We start from the raw sequence: 16,653 nt of genomic DNA, 5'->3' as shown, positions 1-16,653 counted from the left end.
TTTTTTTCTCATTTTAATCCAAACTTTCTCTTCTATAATTTTATTTTATTTATTTAAAAGTGTATCTTGTTTTTCATGGACATAAAATAATTGTACATATTGATAGAGTACAATGAGGGTCTTGATGCATGTGTCCATTGTGCCACAAATTGCATCAGGGTACTTAGCATATCCATCACTTCATATGTTTGTTCGTGGTGAGAATATTAAAAACTTTCCTTCTAGCTATTTTGAAGTAGTCAATGAACATTGCTATTTTGAAATGTTTGATTGATACTGCTAGCCATATCACTACTGTGCAATAGAACACCAGAACTTATTCCACCATTTTAACCGGACTGTCTCCTGAATAAATGGTGCTGGGAAAACTGCAGAAGAATGAAGTTAGACCTCATTGCTCACCAAATACAAAAATCAACTCAAAATTGCTTAAAGGCTTAAATGTAAGACCTGTAATAATAAAACTATTAGATACTCATTTTTTTTGCCAGTTCACTCTGTTTAGTTTTTTTTTTTAATTAACCCATATATACAATTTGACCCAAGGCAGTTATAAACCTAGAACTCACATATCCAAATAAATCGTGTCCTTTTGGGTTGCTGCTTTTGGAGAATATGTGCCAATCCTGACGCCTTGTCATGAAGAACACTTTTAGGACTTCTCTTTTCTGATTGTCTTTCGTGTCAATTCACAAGTCATGAGAAAAGTAGTTTCACTTTTGGCAGTCAGCATTACTCTGTGTTAACAGCCTTCTCCTTATCAGAAATTATTTGGTTATTTCAGAAGTTCCATTCATCCCACAAAGGAGTAACATTTGACACCTTTAAGGGCATTTGGAAAAATGGGTCATTGGCTTTGGGAAGTTCCAGAATTGGCTGTAGCAATCTAAAAAAAAAAAAAAAAAAAAGGCTTTCAGGACAACCAAAAATCAATTATCATTCTCAGAATTTTTGAGAACCTGGAAAGAAATAATATAACAAAACTTCTTAAGCTCAAAATTTTTATTTCTTGTGTTGGCTAGATTTAAAATTTTTATTTATTTTTAAAAATTATTTATTTATTTTAGTTGTAGATGGACATAGTATCTTAATTTTTGTTTATTTTTATGTGGTGCTAAGGATCAAACCTAGGGCCCCCTGCGTGAGAAGCAAGTGCTGTACCACTGAGTTACAACCCCAGCCCCTAAAATTTTTAGTTTTGAAAGCAGGAAAAAAAAACTTATCCAATGCATGTCTTTGAAACCAATTTCTATATTCAGTAATACTCATTTGAAAGATAAAACCTTAATTCAAGTTAGTTTTTCTTGGGGCTGGGGATGTGGCTCAAGTGGTAGCGCACTTGCCTGGCATGCGTGCGGCCCGGGTTCGATCCTCATGCACCACATACAAACAAAGATGTTGTGTCCGCCGATACTTGAAAAATAAATATTAAAAAATTAAAAAAAAAAGTTAGTTTTTCTTTTTAAAAAGAAGGTGGTTTATGACATATTTTTTGCCTACTCACTTTGGATTATTTCTGAAAAGCAGAAGGCCCAAATTATTACCAATCCTTATTCTTTAGATATATGAAGCTTCTGTTTAGGAAGCAAATTAAAATGGTCTTATTCATTTGAAATTTTAGAATACTTGTAATATCCAAGATCTATTGCTATATAAAAAATTTCACTCTCCTTTGCCTTAAATCACCATCATTGTTATCATCAAAATACCAATTAAATATACTTTTCCTTGACAGAATATATAAGAAGATCTGGTTAGTACTTAGTTTTTGTTGAGCCTCTAAGAATAGCTGTGATTTCTAGAAAGAGGTGGAGGTATGTGGGTATTTTATAATTCATCTGAGTGCCCATGAACATTTAGTGATTCAAGAAATATTTATTGAGCTATTGTTTTTTTTTAAATTTTTTAATATTTATTTTTTAGTTTTCAGCGTACACAACATCTTTATTTGTATGTGGTGCTGAGGGTCGAACCTGGGCCGCACGCATGCCAGGCGAGTGCGCTACCTCTTGAGCCACATCCCTAGCCCTTATTGAGCTACTGTTAAGGTGAGATTGCAATAAATCATCAAGTCGATCTTAAAGCAGGAGACAAAAACCTTATTCATCAGCCATTGGTTCAGATCCACCAGCTGGTGGGCCAAGGGGTAGGCTGCAAGTCTATACCTTTCGACTCCCTCCTGGGATTTGGGTACACTTTTTGTAGTCCAAAACCATACTAATCATAAGTAGCTGTTGCTATGATTCAAAACAAGTGTCATGAGATCTAAAATCATAAGCAGAAGGGGGAGTGAGTCAAAATGTCCCTAGTTGAGTACAAGTTGAATGGTTACTCACATTTAGACAATCAGTCTTGGAGAGGGTACATTGTCCAACAAAAATGAGAATCAAAGAGAGAACAATTTTACATTGTATAAGAATTGCCATTTTGTGTTGCCAAATATGCTTTGCTAAGCAACTATTGATGGGTACAGAAGTGGGGCTTTCCCATGGGAGAAGCAGTTTTTACGTGACAGGGAGTCTCAGGGTAAGATGGAGTCTCTTTGGTCTTTGCCCGTATAGCGTGGTCCATAACACTACCACGAGCCAGGACATGTTGTAAGTCCTGGTTATACAGTAAAAGACAAAAGTGACAAAAAATTCTGCCTTCCCGAATCTTAGTCAGGAGAGACTCCTGCTTAAGTAATAAGCCAATGAATATTTTTATAGTGGTGATAGAAATGATGGAGAAAAACCAAACAGGACAGGAGAATGGATAGGACTGATGGGCTGGGCATTTAAACTAAGATGGTTAGACATGCCTAACAATGCAGGGAAAAGCTTTCCAACTGAGGGAGCTGAAAGGGCAGAGGCTTTTCAATGTGACCACTGGGTTGATGTGAACTGAGCAGGAGGGAGAGTAATGAGATAAGTCAGAAGGAGGTGAAGGGAGGAGACAGCAGACCATGCAGGGCCTTGGAAGGCATTGTAAGGATTTGGGCTTTTATTCTGAGAAAGGCATTGGAATCTGCTGGGAGCCATTAGCCAAGTAGGTATGACAATTTCCTTGCCAGCGTACCCCATGTTGCTTAGTGGAAGGACTCGTGGAAATAGGACATTTTGCAGTGACATTGCATGTAAGGTGACCTTGCTCAAGGACCAGGGCGGATCCGGGTTTAGGGCGTTCCCGGTTTAGGACAATCCGGGTTTAGGGTGGTTCCAGGTTTAAGGTTATTCCTGCTGGGAATAGGGCGTATCCTGCTGCCTGAGTTCCCCTTGAGTTCTCACGGGATTCAGACAGTATTTTTTGGGAGACAGAAGCCCAGTGGGGGTGGATTTGGGTAGAGAACGTGGATTTCCCCAGAACGTGATTGTAGACGGCTGGTGTGAGTTCGGGAATAAAGAGTTGCTGTTTGAATCTACAAGCTGTGTGGTGGCTCGTGATTTTGTGCCCAGCCAGACTGCGGCAGGAATCTCTTGAGCAAAGCAGACTCATGTTAAGACTTAGGTTTCAAAAGGCTAACTGTGTAGAGAAAAGATTTGTGAAGGGGCAAGATGGGTGGGAAGCCCATCAGGAGGTAGCGTGCAAGGATGGTAGTGGTGGAGGTGTCTGGACAAATTCAAAGGTATAGCTGAAAGGGTTTGCTGACAGATGTGGAAGATATGCTTGGGAAACGACTGCAATTTTCCAAGGATGCTGATTAGGTGATTCACTACAAAGGCATGTTGAAATTTGAGGGGGAGGGCTGATTTTGTGTTTTGACTTTGTTGTATTACTTGTGTGTGTAAACAGAAGAGGAAACATGTTTTTGGTGACCAAATATCTCATGTCACTGTATCCTCTTCCCACCAAAGCCATCTGTGGAATTTGAAAGAACAGGAAAAGGAGGGTTCCTTATCCATGTAAGAAAATAGGTATGTTCCCCTTTAGATGCTGATAAAGCTTTTGTGTTCTTATATCAAGAGTTATGGAGTATGAAGGTGGTTTCAGATCTTGAATTCGAGTTGGTCCTATATGTAATAGAAAATGTAATAGGAATAAATTACAAATATATAATGGGGATATATGTACACATACAAATACATTAATTTACATTAATGGATGTTGCAAGGGGAAATATTGGAAGGAAACAGGCTGATTCTTACTAATTAGTGTCTGCCCTATCATCACCCACCTCAATACAGGTGATAGCATGGGATCTTACCTCAATACAGGTGATAGCATGGGATCTTACCTCAATACAGGTGATAGCATGGGATCTTACCTCAATACAGGTGATAGCATGGGATCTTACCTCAATACAGGTGATAGCATGGGATCTTACCTCAATACAGGTGATAGCATGGGATCTTTGAGGAGTGAAGTTAGATAATTTACTTATTCATTACCTATCCTTTCTAGTTGCCCACTCAGATCCTTACCTCCTACTCTCAAAGCTTTCTGCCTTCCTGTTTTGTTGAAATACTTAACCATCATTAATGACAACTACACTCAAAGACCCTTGATTTAGTTCATGCTTCCTTGACCTCTTGCCTATTTAGTACCCATTACCCACAACAGACATGGATGCTTGTCCTGTTAGGCACTTGGGTGTCTCCTCTTTCTACTGGTTCTCTGTTCTACTTTCAAAATGTTATTTTCACAACCTTCTCTGGCCCCTCAGGACTCCTTACTAAGTAATACTCTGTATTAAATTATTTTCTGAATGTTTTTTTTCTTGACTTTCTTAGTCATACCATCCTACAGGTACATCAGATTAATTTTCTAAAGAAAGTTTCTCCAGTGTCAAGCCGTGACCACTGGTGAATTTTCCAAGAATTCCAATGCATGTGCATAAGGTTTGCAGTTTTTACTAACTCAAGGTTACTTCACAGACTTGGGTTTTTGTTTGCTGGACTCTTTCAAAATGCAGACCTCCCTTTCCTCTGAACGGAGCCTCGCTGCCATGGATGAGATCGAAAGCCTTCGCAATATTGGGCCCATCGACCTCGGATTGGTCTATTTTGATCCTCAGCAAGCAGCAGATGCAGGAGCTAGAGGCACACTTCCTGAAGGACCCCTTCCCATCCCACGGTACCATGGTGGTCCTGGCTTCCAGCCTCGGCCTAGAGGAGCAACAGGTGCAGAATTGGTTTACGGTGCAACAGAAGATATACCCGAACTCTGAACGAGGCTATCACCCATTCGCAGGACGCCTCAGGAGGCCCTCGCGCTCATCCTGGGCACACTCAACCTGGGCAGGCCCATCCTGTTCTAGCTTCTGTTGTACATGCCCATCCTGCAAAGATGTCCACTACCCCAGCCCAAGAAGAACCAGAAGCTTTTCCATTCAGGCCCAGGCCTGTGGGAACCTCCGGGGAGGTGCCCAGGAGAGTGCCTGGCCCCTCAGGGGAGAGGATGAGGAACTAGAAGCCGCCTTGAAGAGACTCTCACTGCAGAGCCTGAGGAAGGTGACCTTGAAGACCCAGACAAATCAGTTCCAGGAGATTTCTGAGTGGATGGGAGTTCTGCACCTGCCACATTCCACAGGTCCTCACTCCGGCTACTATTCCATCTAATTGTTGTCCCCACCTGTCATTTGTCACCTGGAAGTGTCTGAGTCTCCAGTCTAGGAGTGGAATGGGTGTTCCTGGGTGACTTCCTTCCCTTGATGCTGACCCGGCCCATAGCCAATTGTATCACTCTTTCCTAATTTATGGGGATCTTCGTCTGCAGCCCAGTGCAGAGGCTGCCTGCATCTCCAGGAATGAAGGACCTTTGCTTTCCCGCAAGGATTTTCTCACAGTCCTCTGCTGACAGCCACACCCACATCAGATCCCCATCCCCCACCTGCATCTTTTAGATACCATATCCAATATAATTTCATCATTTTGAAATAGTTTGGAGCTTTGTCTTAATTTAGGTATTTTTCCTTTTAGTCTTTGCTTTGTTACTTGTTTGAGGTTATTTTTCTGTTTGATTTTCCATAAATTTTCTACTTTTGCTTCAGTGAAAAAAAAATAAAAAGAAAAGAAAAAGAAAATGCAGACCAGCTAGACACTCTAGGCTGGGCTATTTCAGAGTCTTGCTAATACTGTTTTAATTGGAATCCTCTTTCATCCTGCCCTCCCAATTCTAATCATCAGCATTAATGATTAAATGTGTAAGATCACTTTGGGTCATATGGACATTTTAACAATATTAATTTTTCCAATCCATGAAGATGGAATGTATTTCCATTTATTTGTGTTCTTTTCAATTTAGTTCTCTCTCTCTCTCTCTTTTTTTTTTTTTTGAGTTCCTTATATATTCTGGTATTAAGATCTTGTTGGGTGAAGAATTTGCAAATATTTTCTCCCATTTTGTGGGTTTTCTCTTCACTTATTTCTTTTGTTGAAAATGGTCTTTTTAGTTTGATGCAATCCCATTTTTTCCCCCTCTCTCCTTTCTTTACTTTTGTTGCCTGTGCTTTATTTTCTTTTTAAAAATCATTGCCCAGGGGCTGGGATTGTGGCTCAGTGGTAGAGTCCTTGCCTAGCATGTGTGAGGCACTGGGTTAGATTCTCAGCACCACATTTAAATAAATAAAATAAAGATCCATTGAAAACTAAACAATATTTTAAAAAAATCATTGCCCAGACCAATGTCATGTAATGTTCCTCCTGTTTTTTTCCTAATAGTTTTATAGTATCAGATCTTACATATGTAAGTCTTTAATCCATCTAAAGTTAATTTTTGAATGTGGTGTGAGAGAGGAATCTAATCTCATACATCTATGTGTGGACATCTAGATTTCTTGACAGCATTTACTGAAGAGGGTAATTGCCCAAAAGCATGATCTTGGTGTCTTTGCCAACAATTTGATTTTAAGTGCATGAATTTATTTCTGGATTTGAAAATCCTATTTTATTAGTCTTTGTCTATATTTGTGCTAGCACCACAGATAGTTTGGGTCACTATAGTTTTATAATATATTTTGAAGTTGGGTTGTGTGATGCCTCCAGCTTTGTTCTTTTTGCTCAAGATTGGCTATATGAGGTCTTTTGTGATTCCATATGAATAGGACTATGAATTTTAGGATTTTTTTCTACTTCAATTAAGTATGACTTTAGCATTTTAATTGCATTCAATGGATAGATCATTTTGGATAGTATGGACATTTTAGCTCTATTAATTTTTCCAATCCATGAAGATGGAATGTCTTCATTTATTTGCTATGCTTTTCAGTTTCTTTCACTAATGTTTTATGGTTTTCAATGTAGAGATCTCTTGCTTCTGTGGTTAAATTTATCCCTAGGTATTTTTATTTTATTTGTAGCTACAGTGAATGAGATTGACAAATGATCTGAGCAGACGTCTCAAAAGAAGATATACAAATGGCTAACAATTACATAAAAAACTGCTCAATATTACTGGTTGTCAGGGATATTCAAACCAAAACCAAGAGATATCTAAAAACCCAGTTAGAATCGCTATAATAATAAAAAACAAAACAAAAAGGCAAATGCTGATGAGATTGTGGAGAATAGAAAACTATTATACACTATTGGTAAGAATGTAAATTAGTATAGCCACTATGAAAAATGGCATGGAGTTTCCTCAAAAAACTAAAAGCTGAACCAATATATGTAATAGTAACCCCATTACTATTAGCTATATATACATCCAAAGGAAATGAAATTAGCATATCAAAGAGATACCTACACTTTCATGTTTACTAAAGCACTATTTACAATACTCAAATATGGAATTTTGAAACTGTGTCCATCAATGGATGAATTGATAAATAAAATGTCAAACTCACAAATGAAATATTATTCAGCCATAAAAGAAGGGAATTCTGTTATTTGTGGCAACACAGATATGTTGGAGATCACGTTAAGTGAAATAAGCCAGGCATAAAAAGACAAATACTGCATGATTTCACTCACTTGTGGAATCTTAAAAAGCTGAGCTTATAAAACTAGAGGGCAAAATAGTGTTTATCAGAGGTTGGGAGAGTAGGGGAGATGTTGAGGAGGAGAGATTGGTTAATGTGTACAAAGTCACAGCCAGACAGGATAAATATAACTACATATCCTGAGTTATTCAATACACAATGTATCAATGTTCCAAACACCCATAAAGATGTACAATTATAATGTCAGTAAAAATAGCATAAAGTAAAACATAAAAATACAACAAACCCAGTCTAAATATCCCTTAATATTTTTATGTAATATTTCTCTAATCCCCCAGAGCATTTTCTTCCTATTACTATTTTGATTAGTTTATCACAATTATGTACATCTTGTTTTCATCACTAGACTATCTCGTCTGAAGGGTGGGTATGTCTTTAATACATTAGAGTCCCCAACACGGTGCCTAGAACAAATATGATCAGCACTTCAACTATTTTGAATTGATAAAATCCAAAGGAATATGAAAATGACCCACCATAGAATTTTAGGGTTGTACAATGTAATAGCCAGCTCAGAGATGATGCAGTATCTGAGGGGAAGTGGGCTGTGGGTAGTCTAATTAAGAAAATCATTTTATGGCAATTACCTGAAATCTTTTTGTCATTTCTCCCTAAGAAAACAAAATAATCCTCACAAATTTTAGGACAAATCATTCTCTGAGCAGTCAGTATTTGAATAATTTTGAATACTGATGAATTTCTTGGTCATGAAAAGTTATGAGAAATTTATGATTTATAAATCTGAAAATAGGACTAATCTGATTATTATACATCCTATTCACGACACACATAACACTAAAATTTTGGGTAAGTAATCAGTGTGGATACCATCATAGACCCATCAGAATAAGATTAACTTTTGTATCAAAGTGCACCCTGCTTTACTAGTACCCTCTGTGCCTTATTTTGACACTTAAAGATTTGTCATATTACTATTTTCCTCTCTGATGGATATAATTTCTCCTACATCCTGTGTCATGATAAGTGAAGCAGATTTCCTACTTCCCAAAACCTGCATGCTTCCTAACAGAGAGATGATGCTAAAAACAGGAAGTTTCAGGTGAGGCTGTATCCAGTCAGGTTTCTGTATGGACTGGTTGGTAACTGTTGTCTACATGTAAACTTCATTTTCTTTAAATTCCACTAAAACAATAGAGAAGGCACAAATCTCAATTAGGAAATAAACTTCCAAAAGAAAAACACAGAGAACTCTATCTAAAGCTTCTGGGGCACCTCATCCCCTCATTACTTGGCACGTTCATCTCAGTTATTTAGATTTTATTTTTGGAAAGTGACTGCCTGGTTCCCTTCATGATACTTTTATTTCTTCGTCCTCCTTTTCTTTTTATTTTAGCATGAAAGAGGAGATATACATAAACCATAAATTTCAAATTCAGAAAAACTTATATTTTACTACTTGTGACAGTTATATTAAAAAATATTTAAAAATCATTTATTCAGGAATCATTTGCAAAGACAGAATTGCATTCCACTATAATGTATACTATATGGATGTTGAACTTTAACAACATTTTAGTTTCAAACAACATTTTTCCAAAAAGGAACTTTATGGACATAGAGATATTTCCATTATTATACTTGGAAACCTATCTGTGGAAGTGGATGATAAAGACCAAAAATTGTCTCTACATGTTACTTCATGAGTTAGACTGTATTTTTCTCCTTGCATAAATAAATATGTCAAAAAGAGAAATAGTGTTGAAGTAGAAGAGAAAGAAAAAGAGGGAAGAAGAGGAAAAAGGGATATAAAGGGAGAGAAGCAGGAGAAAAACTTGAGTCAGCGAGAGAAGCAGGAGAAAAACTTGAGTCAGCTTGTCTTAAAGTGGCACTCCATATATTTTATTTCCACCAGTATTATATCTACCTTTTCTAAGATCAGTATATTCTTTTCTCTTTTTTTAATTGTCATTGGACTCTGTAATATAATTTTACATCATATATTATTAATATTTATAAGAAATTCTTGAAATCATTTCATTGTGATCAGATCAAAGTATAAATTTTGCTCACAAGACACACTGTATATCACCTCATAGATTTATACATTTTATGATGCAGAGTTAAAATCCTAACATGGTCACACCTCAATGTAGTTTGTCTTAAAAAAAGGAAAAACCAGTATTCATGTAAACAGTACATTATGAGATGTAAAATTTGATTGATAACTCATATAACCTCACATATACACAAATTATAAGATTATTCTACATGCTCATTCATTTTACATGTAAAGAAAGAAGACAATATTATAAAAGGCAACACTTGTTAAAAGGCCACTGTGGCTAACTTGGTGTCGCTGGAGTCAATACTGTAGCCACTGTTAATTTCCTGGATGTCTTGAGGTTAGGAGTTGATTCTGTCAAGGCAAACATCAAGTAATTCAACTTTGTCCAGATGACTGAACAGCCAGATTCATTAACAAATTCTTTCAAATGCATTGTTTGGGTCAGGTTATTTTATTGCCAGGTCAGTGAAGGCATCAGAGACCTCTGTGTTGACCTGCATGGAAATGCTTGCTTGTGTGACGTTGAGGTAAATGTCATACTGCTGGTCCAGACCAAGGTAGCAGTCACTCATGAGATAGAGAGTGAAGATATACCTAGAATATGAAAATAGAACAAAAATGTAAAACTGTTTTTCTAATCAGAGTCACATTTAATTCTTTCATAACTTTAGTGGTAAGATTCTGCTTACCTTCCGGGTATTTCAGGGGTGAAAAAAGAAAGGGAAGCAATGTGATGATTTCGAACATATCCTACTCGTTTTAAAGCAATAAGTTCTCTCTTGTCCACTTCTCCTAAAATCAAGAACCATCCTTCATCTTTTGATTTGGGAAATCGAGGGGTAACTGCAGAGCTCTCTTGCTTTCCCTATAAACCAGAGAAAAAGATAAAATATTGACTACGTCTACACTTTTCACATGGTTTGGTGGTGGTTAAAAGGCACTGCTCGGGGCTGGGATTGTGGCTCAGCAGTAGATCGCACATCTAGCATGTGCGGGGCCCTGGGTTTGATCCTCAGCACCACATAAAAATAAAATAAATACAATAAATATATTGTGTCCAATTACAACTAAAAAAAAAAAAAAAGGCACTGCTGTCTTACTGGAAGGCCATAAACAAAGAGTTTAGCACTTCCATCTGGGATGTCTTTAATTCCCTTCCTTTGTGGTGTTTGATACATTTTTGTATGTTTCTTCAGTACATACAGAAGTAATACCTTTGAGCTATTACTATCAGAATATTTGGCTCAGAAAGAATAAAGCTCTGAATCCTGACATCAAATTAGTAAAATCTCAAGCCATTCCTCCAATTAACATTAATACCCCACTTACAGACAAACAAACGGAGATATAGCCATGTGAACCAAATCTTCCCAGTCTTATTCACAAAGAACTGATGCTTAGGAAAACAAACAAAAACCAATCAAGACTAGACTGTGTAACTCAAGATAATAAGCACAATATCAGATCAATATCTTCTTTCCACCCAAGAATAAAATACACATAAAAAAGCACATAGTATATCAAAAGTTCCTTTCTCTGAGGAGTGAGGAATGATAAGTCATGCAATTTGTAATACACAGTAATCACTACAATTTAAGACTAGTACCAAAGTCGGAGCTGGGGTTGTAGCTCAGTGGTAGAGTGCTTGCCTAGCTTGTGCGAGGCCCTGGGTTTGATCCTTAGCACCACATAAAAATAAGTAAATAAAATAAAGGCATTGTGTCCAACTATACCTAAAAATATATATATTAAAAATTAAAAACAAAAGACTAGAATTAATGTAATGACAGAATCTGGAGTCTTTATCTTGGACCGACTTTTACAAAAACAAGGTTATTGTAATGTGTCTTTAAGACAATGACTTTATGGCATAAAACATATTAATAATGGCATGTTCCTATTGAGATTTCACTCTGTATTCCAGGAGCAGATGCTTTAGTTATAACATTTTAAAAATAAGAGAGTAATATAGTTCCATAGCAGTTAGGAATAAAATCTACAATTTTTTTGAACATGATTAAATCTAATTTTAAAGTAGATTTTGAAGGTTAAAAAAAAGAAATCTACTTTTGCTCCATGATTTTATCTTTATTATTATGATTTTTATAACTATTTCTATGATTAGTTTATGATTATTATTATTTTTGGAAGTTGGAATTTAGAACATTTCATCTAGAAATGCTCATATTGAAGCTCTGAAATGCTAGAGGCCTATCAGTTTATGTTCGTATTGGCTGATATTCAGTATTAGAAATGAAATGAAATGAGACCTTTTACTGAAAGGACATTGTAACAATACACGTGACTATTCTATGAAAACAGAGGGGCTTTCTCATCCCAGAGGGTTACTCTAGATATTAAAAACCCTGAATCCACTAGGATAAAAAGAAAAAAAGGACAAATTCTTTCTTATTTCAATTACTATGGTACTAAAACCAATCTGCTCACACTATGTGTACTAATATTCTTAGAGGACTAAATAATTAATTTTGGTGTCAGAGGCTACAGAAAAGAGCATAGTAATTTAAAATAAAACTACTGTACATTTTTGGTCTGTATGAAATTGACAAAGCTCTCTCATGTGCATTATAATGAAGGAAGCAGGTAGATGTGGCAACTGAGTCTCAGAAAAGCTTAGCATCTTATTCAAATTCAATAGAGCTAAGAAGGAAAGCTTCAATTTCATCTACATCTGGCCTGATGTGGTTCCTATACCAAAGTGCCTCTAGTGCAGTGCTTCTCAAACTTTAATGTCCTTAAAAATCATGTGTACATGGGGGGACTGGGGATGGTAGAGCTTTACCTAGTATGTGTGAGGCCACTGGATTCAATTCTAGGTACAAGAAAAAATCAAACCAAAACAAAAAAGGATCAAGTGGGGCACCAAAAAGAGCATCAGTTCTGTGATTCCTTCAGACCCTGAGATTTTGATTCAGTCATTCAGGAATGGGGCCAAGAATCTACACTTTAAAAGGCACTCGAGGAAATTCTGCTAGACTGAGTGTAAACCACACTTTGAGAATAGTACTCCAGGCAATATATGATTATGTAAGGTGGATATTCTGGGGTTGAAAAATGGCACATGAGAACTGACTGACTAATGTCAAAGACTGACTCTTGCTGGTTAAGGCCAGTTGAGAAAGCAGGATTCATGAATGACACGGACACATTAGTAATATAAAAGATATGTGTGGTGGCACATGCTGGTAGTTGGTGCGAAATATTTGAGAATGGAAACCAAATACTATACCTTGTGGAACCCAAAGTGGACTCTCTGCAAGCTGACTTGGAGCACATACTCCTGATCAGCATGCAATTTGATCCATTTGTTGTCATCTCGTTTGTCTGCAGTCAGAGTTGAGACAGAGAGTTCATTGTGTCCTTCAGCTAAGTCATCCCATGAGCCTTTAACACTTATGCCAACATCTATCACTGGCAAACGAGATAAAAAATTCCATGCCTAAAAAGAAAAAACAACAAAAAAATGTCACATGGAGCGATCAACTAAGAAATAGTGTAATTTTAGAAAAATCAAGCTTTTAATTTTGAGATTAATTCTGAATTCAATGCAATTGAAAGAAATAATGGACATCTTTTGCATCGTTTACCCAGTATCATGCAATGGTGGCATTTTTCAACACTATAGCACAATACCAGGATACTGGCATTGACACAATCCACTGATTATTCAGGTTTCCCTAGTTTTTCTTGTACTTGTACGTAGGTGAATATATGTAGAACAGTGTTTTTTAAAATCCTCTTTAAGTTTTTTTTTAAACCAAAAAGTTATTATCTAAACTTATAACTTATTATAAATGCCTCTTCATATTGAGTGGTTATTGACTATACTAAAAAAAAAGATGGATTAAAAGTGTTTATTGCTATTTTTTTTTTTAAAGAGAAGCATCTATTTTAACGTTTATGTGACTTTTAAGGTAGAAAACATTACTTAGGGATATAAAGGAAATCTGAAAAAAAATCTGTGATGCAATTGTTGATGTCAGTATAATCCATTGACCACTTGTTATAACATAGGGAATCCTGTAAGACTAGGGTTCCTTGTAAAAACAAATAGGTTTTTTTTTTGGCGTTATCATGCTGAAAGTACCAGTTAAAATCACACATATTAAAAGAGTAGAAATATTTTACCAACTTTATTCTTGCTTTTTAAATTAAAAGCAAGTAATCAGTATTCCAATAGTACATGCTTAACAATGCTGAATGAACAAATGAAGGAATGAATCTTATATCCATGGAAAGTGTATAACACCATAAACTTGAGGACCTAGGTAACTGTAACCTTTTTTTAACATTTACAATTATGTGGTAATATAACTATTGGTCAAGACAACTTCTTTTTTTTAACATTTATTTATTTTTTAATTGTAGTTGGACTCAATATCTTTATTTATTTTTATATGGTGCTGAGGATGGAACCCAGGGCCTTGCACGTGCTAACCGCTGAGCCACAACCTCAGCCCAAGACAACTTCTTAATAGCTGTTTTATCAGTTGTTACCTTCTAAGGTAGTTTTTAAAGTTACACAATGACTTTAATTTTAGTTTTCCTTTTAGTTCTTTTATATATGGTATGGATTTCCTTATAAGCTTTAATTTTCTGTTTGCTAAGACTTTAGTGTTGCTGGTATATGTAATCAAATGCAGTAGGTTTGATGAACCAAACTATCACTTAGGAATCAAAAAAAATAAATAAATCCAATGCAAAATTTCAATTCAACTCCAATTTCTGCAGAACATTTAATTTTGTGAAACAAAGCAAGTAACATTTACCACACAAAGCAGGACTTCGTATGTTTTTGTACTCGTACCATTAAATTAGTTACCAATATGATGTTTTCTGATATTAGCAACTCACTGAGATTTTTCTTTACAATGCTTCCAAATGTCTACCTGGCTTATATATACATATGACATCTTTTTGTAGGACTTATTATTATGTTTTAACTTATAATGTGTACACATATATTTATTTGGTATATATGTATATTTATGTATATAAAACATGAGCTTTTTAAAAGAAACTGCTAAGATATTTCAATACCAGCCAAACATATTTATCTGAGGATTAATCTTCATCTATTGAATCAGGCAAGAGCACTGCCATGCATACAATTATTTAATTAGCAGCCAAATCCTCTGCCAGTCAGCAGCCGTTCCAGGCATACTGATGGGGTAGGAGATGCAAATCTCACAGTCGTACTGCTTTTTCTCATTACTACTGCAATTAGCACTTAAATTGATGCTTTAAACATACTAATTTCTGGAATAATTCAGGATTTGTATGTTACCTGGGATCGCCTCACTGCAGAGCCGACACCAGATTGCTCTGCAAATTGAAGCACTTTTGAGCCAAATAACCATCATCATATCAGACAGAGCCAATTTGCATTTGGTTTTAAAGATAACAGAATGGCAATTTATGCAAATAAATTAAGTAAGTTTACTTCTGAGTTCTCCCTGAACTAATTATAACAATGTTCTAATTTTTCATCACATCTAAAACTTGGCTTCAAATCAACGTATGCTATATTAGAAATCTGTTGTTGCTAACAGAAACCTTGTTTTGATTTCAATATATTGCTTTTATTCATAATTTTAATGGTAATTTAGTTAGAAAGGTAGACATTTATTATGAACATTTAAATAACTTTTTTTGTGCCAATTTTGGGTTCAACAGAAACTGAACAATCAATCAGACATTAATGCCTGTTACACTTTTTCCAAGTCTTGTTCAAAAAAAAGTATTACTTGGAAAGAAAAAGAGATATGCTTTAAAAGTTTCTTTAATATGTGCACATACAAATCAATATAATCATGTTATAAATCCTGAACATTTACTTTGACATGTTTAGGGTAAAACTGCTTAAGACTTAAAAGGCTAGAAAGCCAAATATATCTGGCATTGTTCATTTGGTTTTTGGCCTTCCAAAGATTGTTTAGATTTAACTTTCCATATAAGTTACATAGTTAACAAATAAGGGGTTTATTTGAAAGAATATCTTTGAATCTAGGAATAATAATGTGATTAAAATAAGAGTGGAACATAAACAAGTAATTGAAGGAATTGTATGAAAATATACCCTACCATAAAAAATGCAAAACTACCTAGAAGAGACGGGGTAGGCTCCTGGGTAATGCAATCTGGTGATGGACAGGCTAAATGAAGCCTTCCGAAGCGAGCTTGAAAGCATTATACTGAACAAGTTCTATTAATGCCAGTAATCTTATTAATTACTATTACTATCATTTGTTCAATTATTATTCTATGTCAAGAACTATATAAAGCAGTTTACATAATACTATTTTGTTTAACTTTCACAAGAATGTCATAAGATATATATATATAATGTTTCCATGGTTAGTAAATGGCAAAGACAGAATTTAAACACAGGTGGGACTGACTTCAAAACCCATGTCCTAAGTTAGAAAACTCTTGGTACAACTTCACAGAGTAAGGGGGCCTTACCTGCTTTGTTTTGGTGGCCTGTAGCTCCTTCTCGACCATGGAGCTGAATATATGGTCTTTCCCTCCACAGGCATGAATCAGTTCAGGAAGGCACTCAATGGAGGTTCGGCACCTAGCACGTGAGCACTTTATAACTGGTTTCCATTTCCTTAGAAATTATATCAACACCAACAAAATAACTCTTTCAAAGCACAAGTAAGATTTTCTGATAACACTGGTGTGT

At 35.8% G+C, this 16,653-nt stretch overlaps 1 protein-coding gene across 2 annotated transcripts in view; it reads right to left on the bottom strand.

The window, feature by feature from the left end:
* Positions 1 to 7,578: 7,578 nt before the first annotated feature.
* Positions 7,579 to 16,653, bottom strand: part of Ascc3 (activating signal cointegrator 1 complex subunit 3) — a 364,887-nt gene continuing 355,812 nt past the window's right edge. The window contains exons 39-42 of one of the 2 annotated variants that reach the window (XM_071613180.1): positions 16,431 to 16,542; positions 13,195 to 13,404; positions 10,634 to 10,809; positions 7,579 to 10,538 (exon numbers count right to left, since the gene is read on the bottom strand). In XM_071613180.1, the coding sequence (XP_071469281.1) occupies positions 10,391 to 10,538; positions 10,634 to 10,809; positions 13,195 to 13,404; positions 16,431 to 16,542 (646 nt within the window). In that variant the 3' untranslated portion in view covers positions 7,579 to 10,390. Of the gene's footprint in view, positions 10,539 to 10,633; positions 10,810 to 13,194; positions 13,405 to 16,430; positions 16,579 to 16,653 lie in introns of both variants that reach the window. The other variant, XM_071613179.1, reaches the window with a different exon arrangement.

Source organism: Marmota flaviventris, chromosome 6, assembly GCF_047511675.1.
Source record: "Marmota flaviventris isolate mMarFla1 chromosome 6, mMarFla1.hap1, whole genome shotgun sequence".
NCBI lineage: Eukaryota > Metazoa > Chordata > Mammalia > Rodentia > Sciuridae > Marmota > Marmota flaviventris.
Note: the sequence above shows the minus strand (reverse complement) of the source record. Positions and strands in the feature narration are given on the sequence as shown.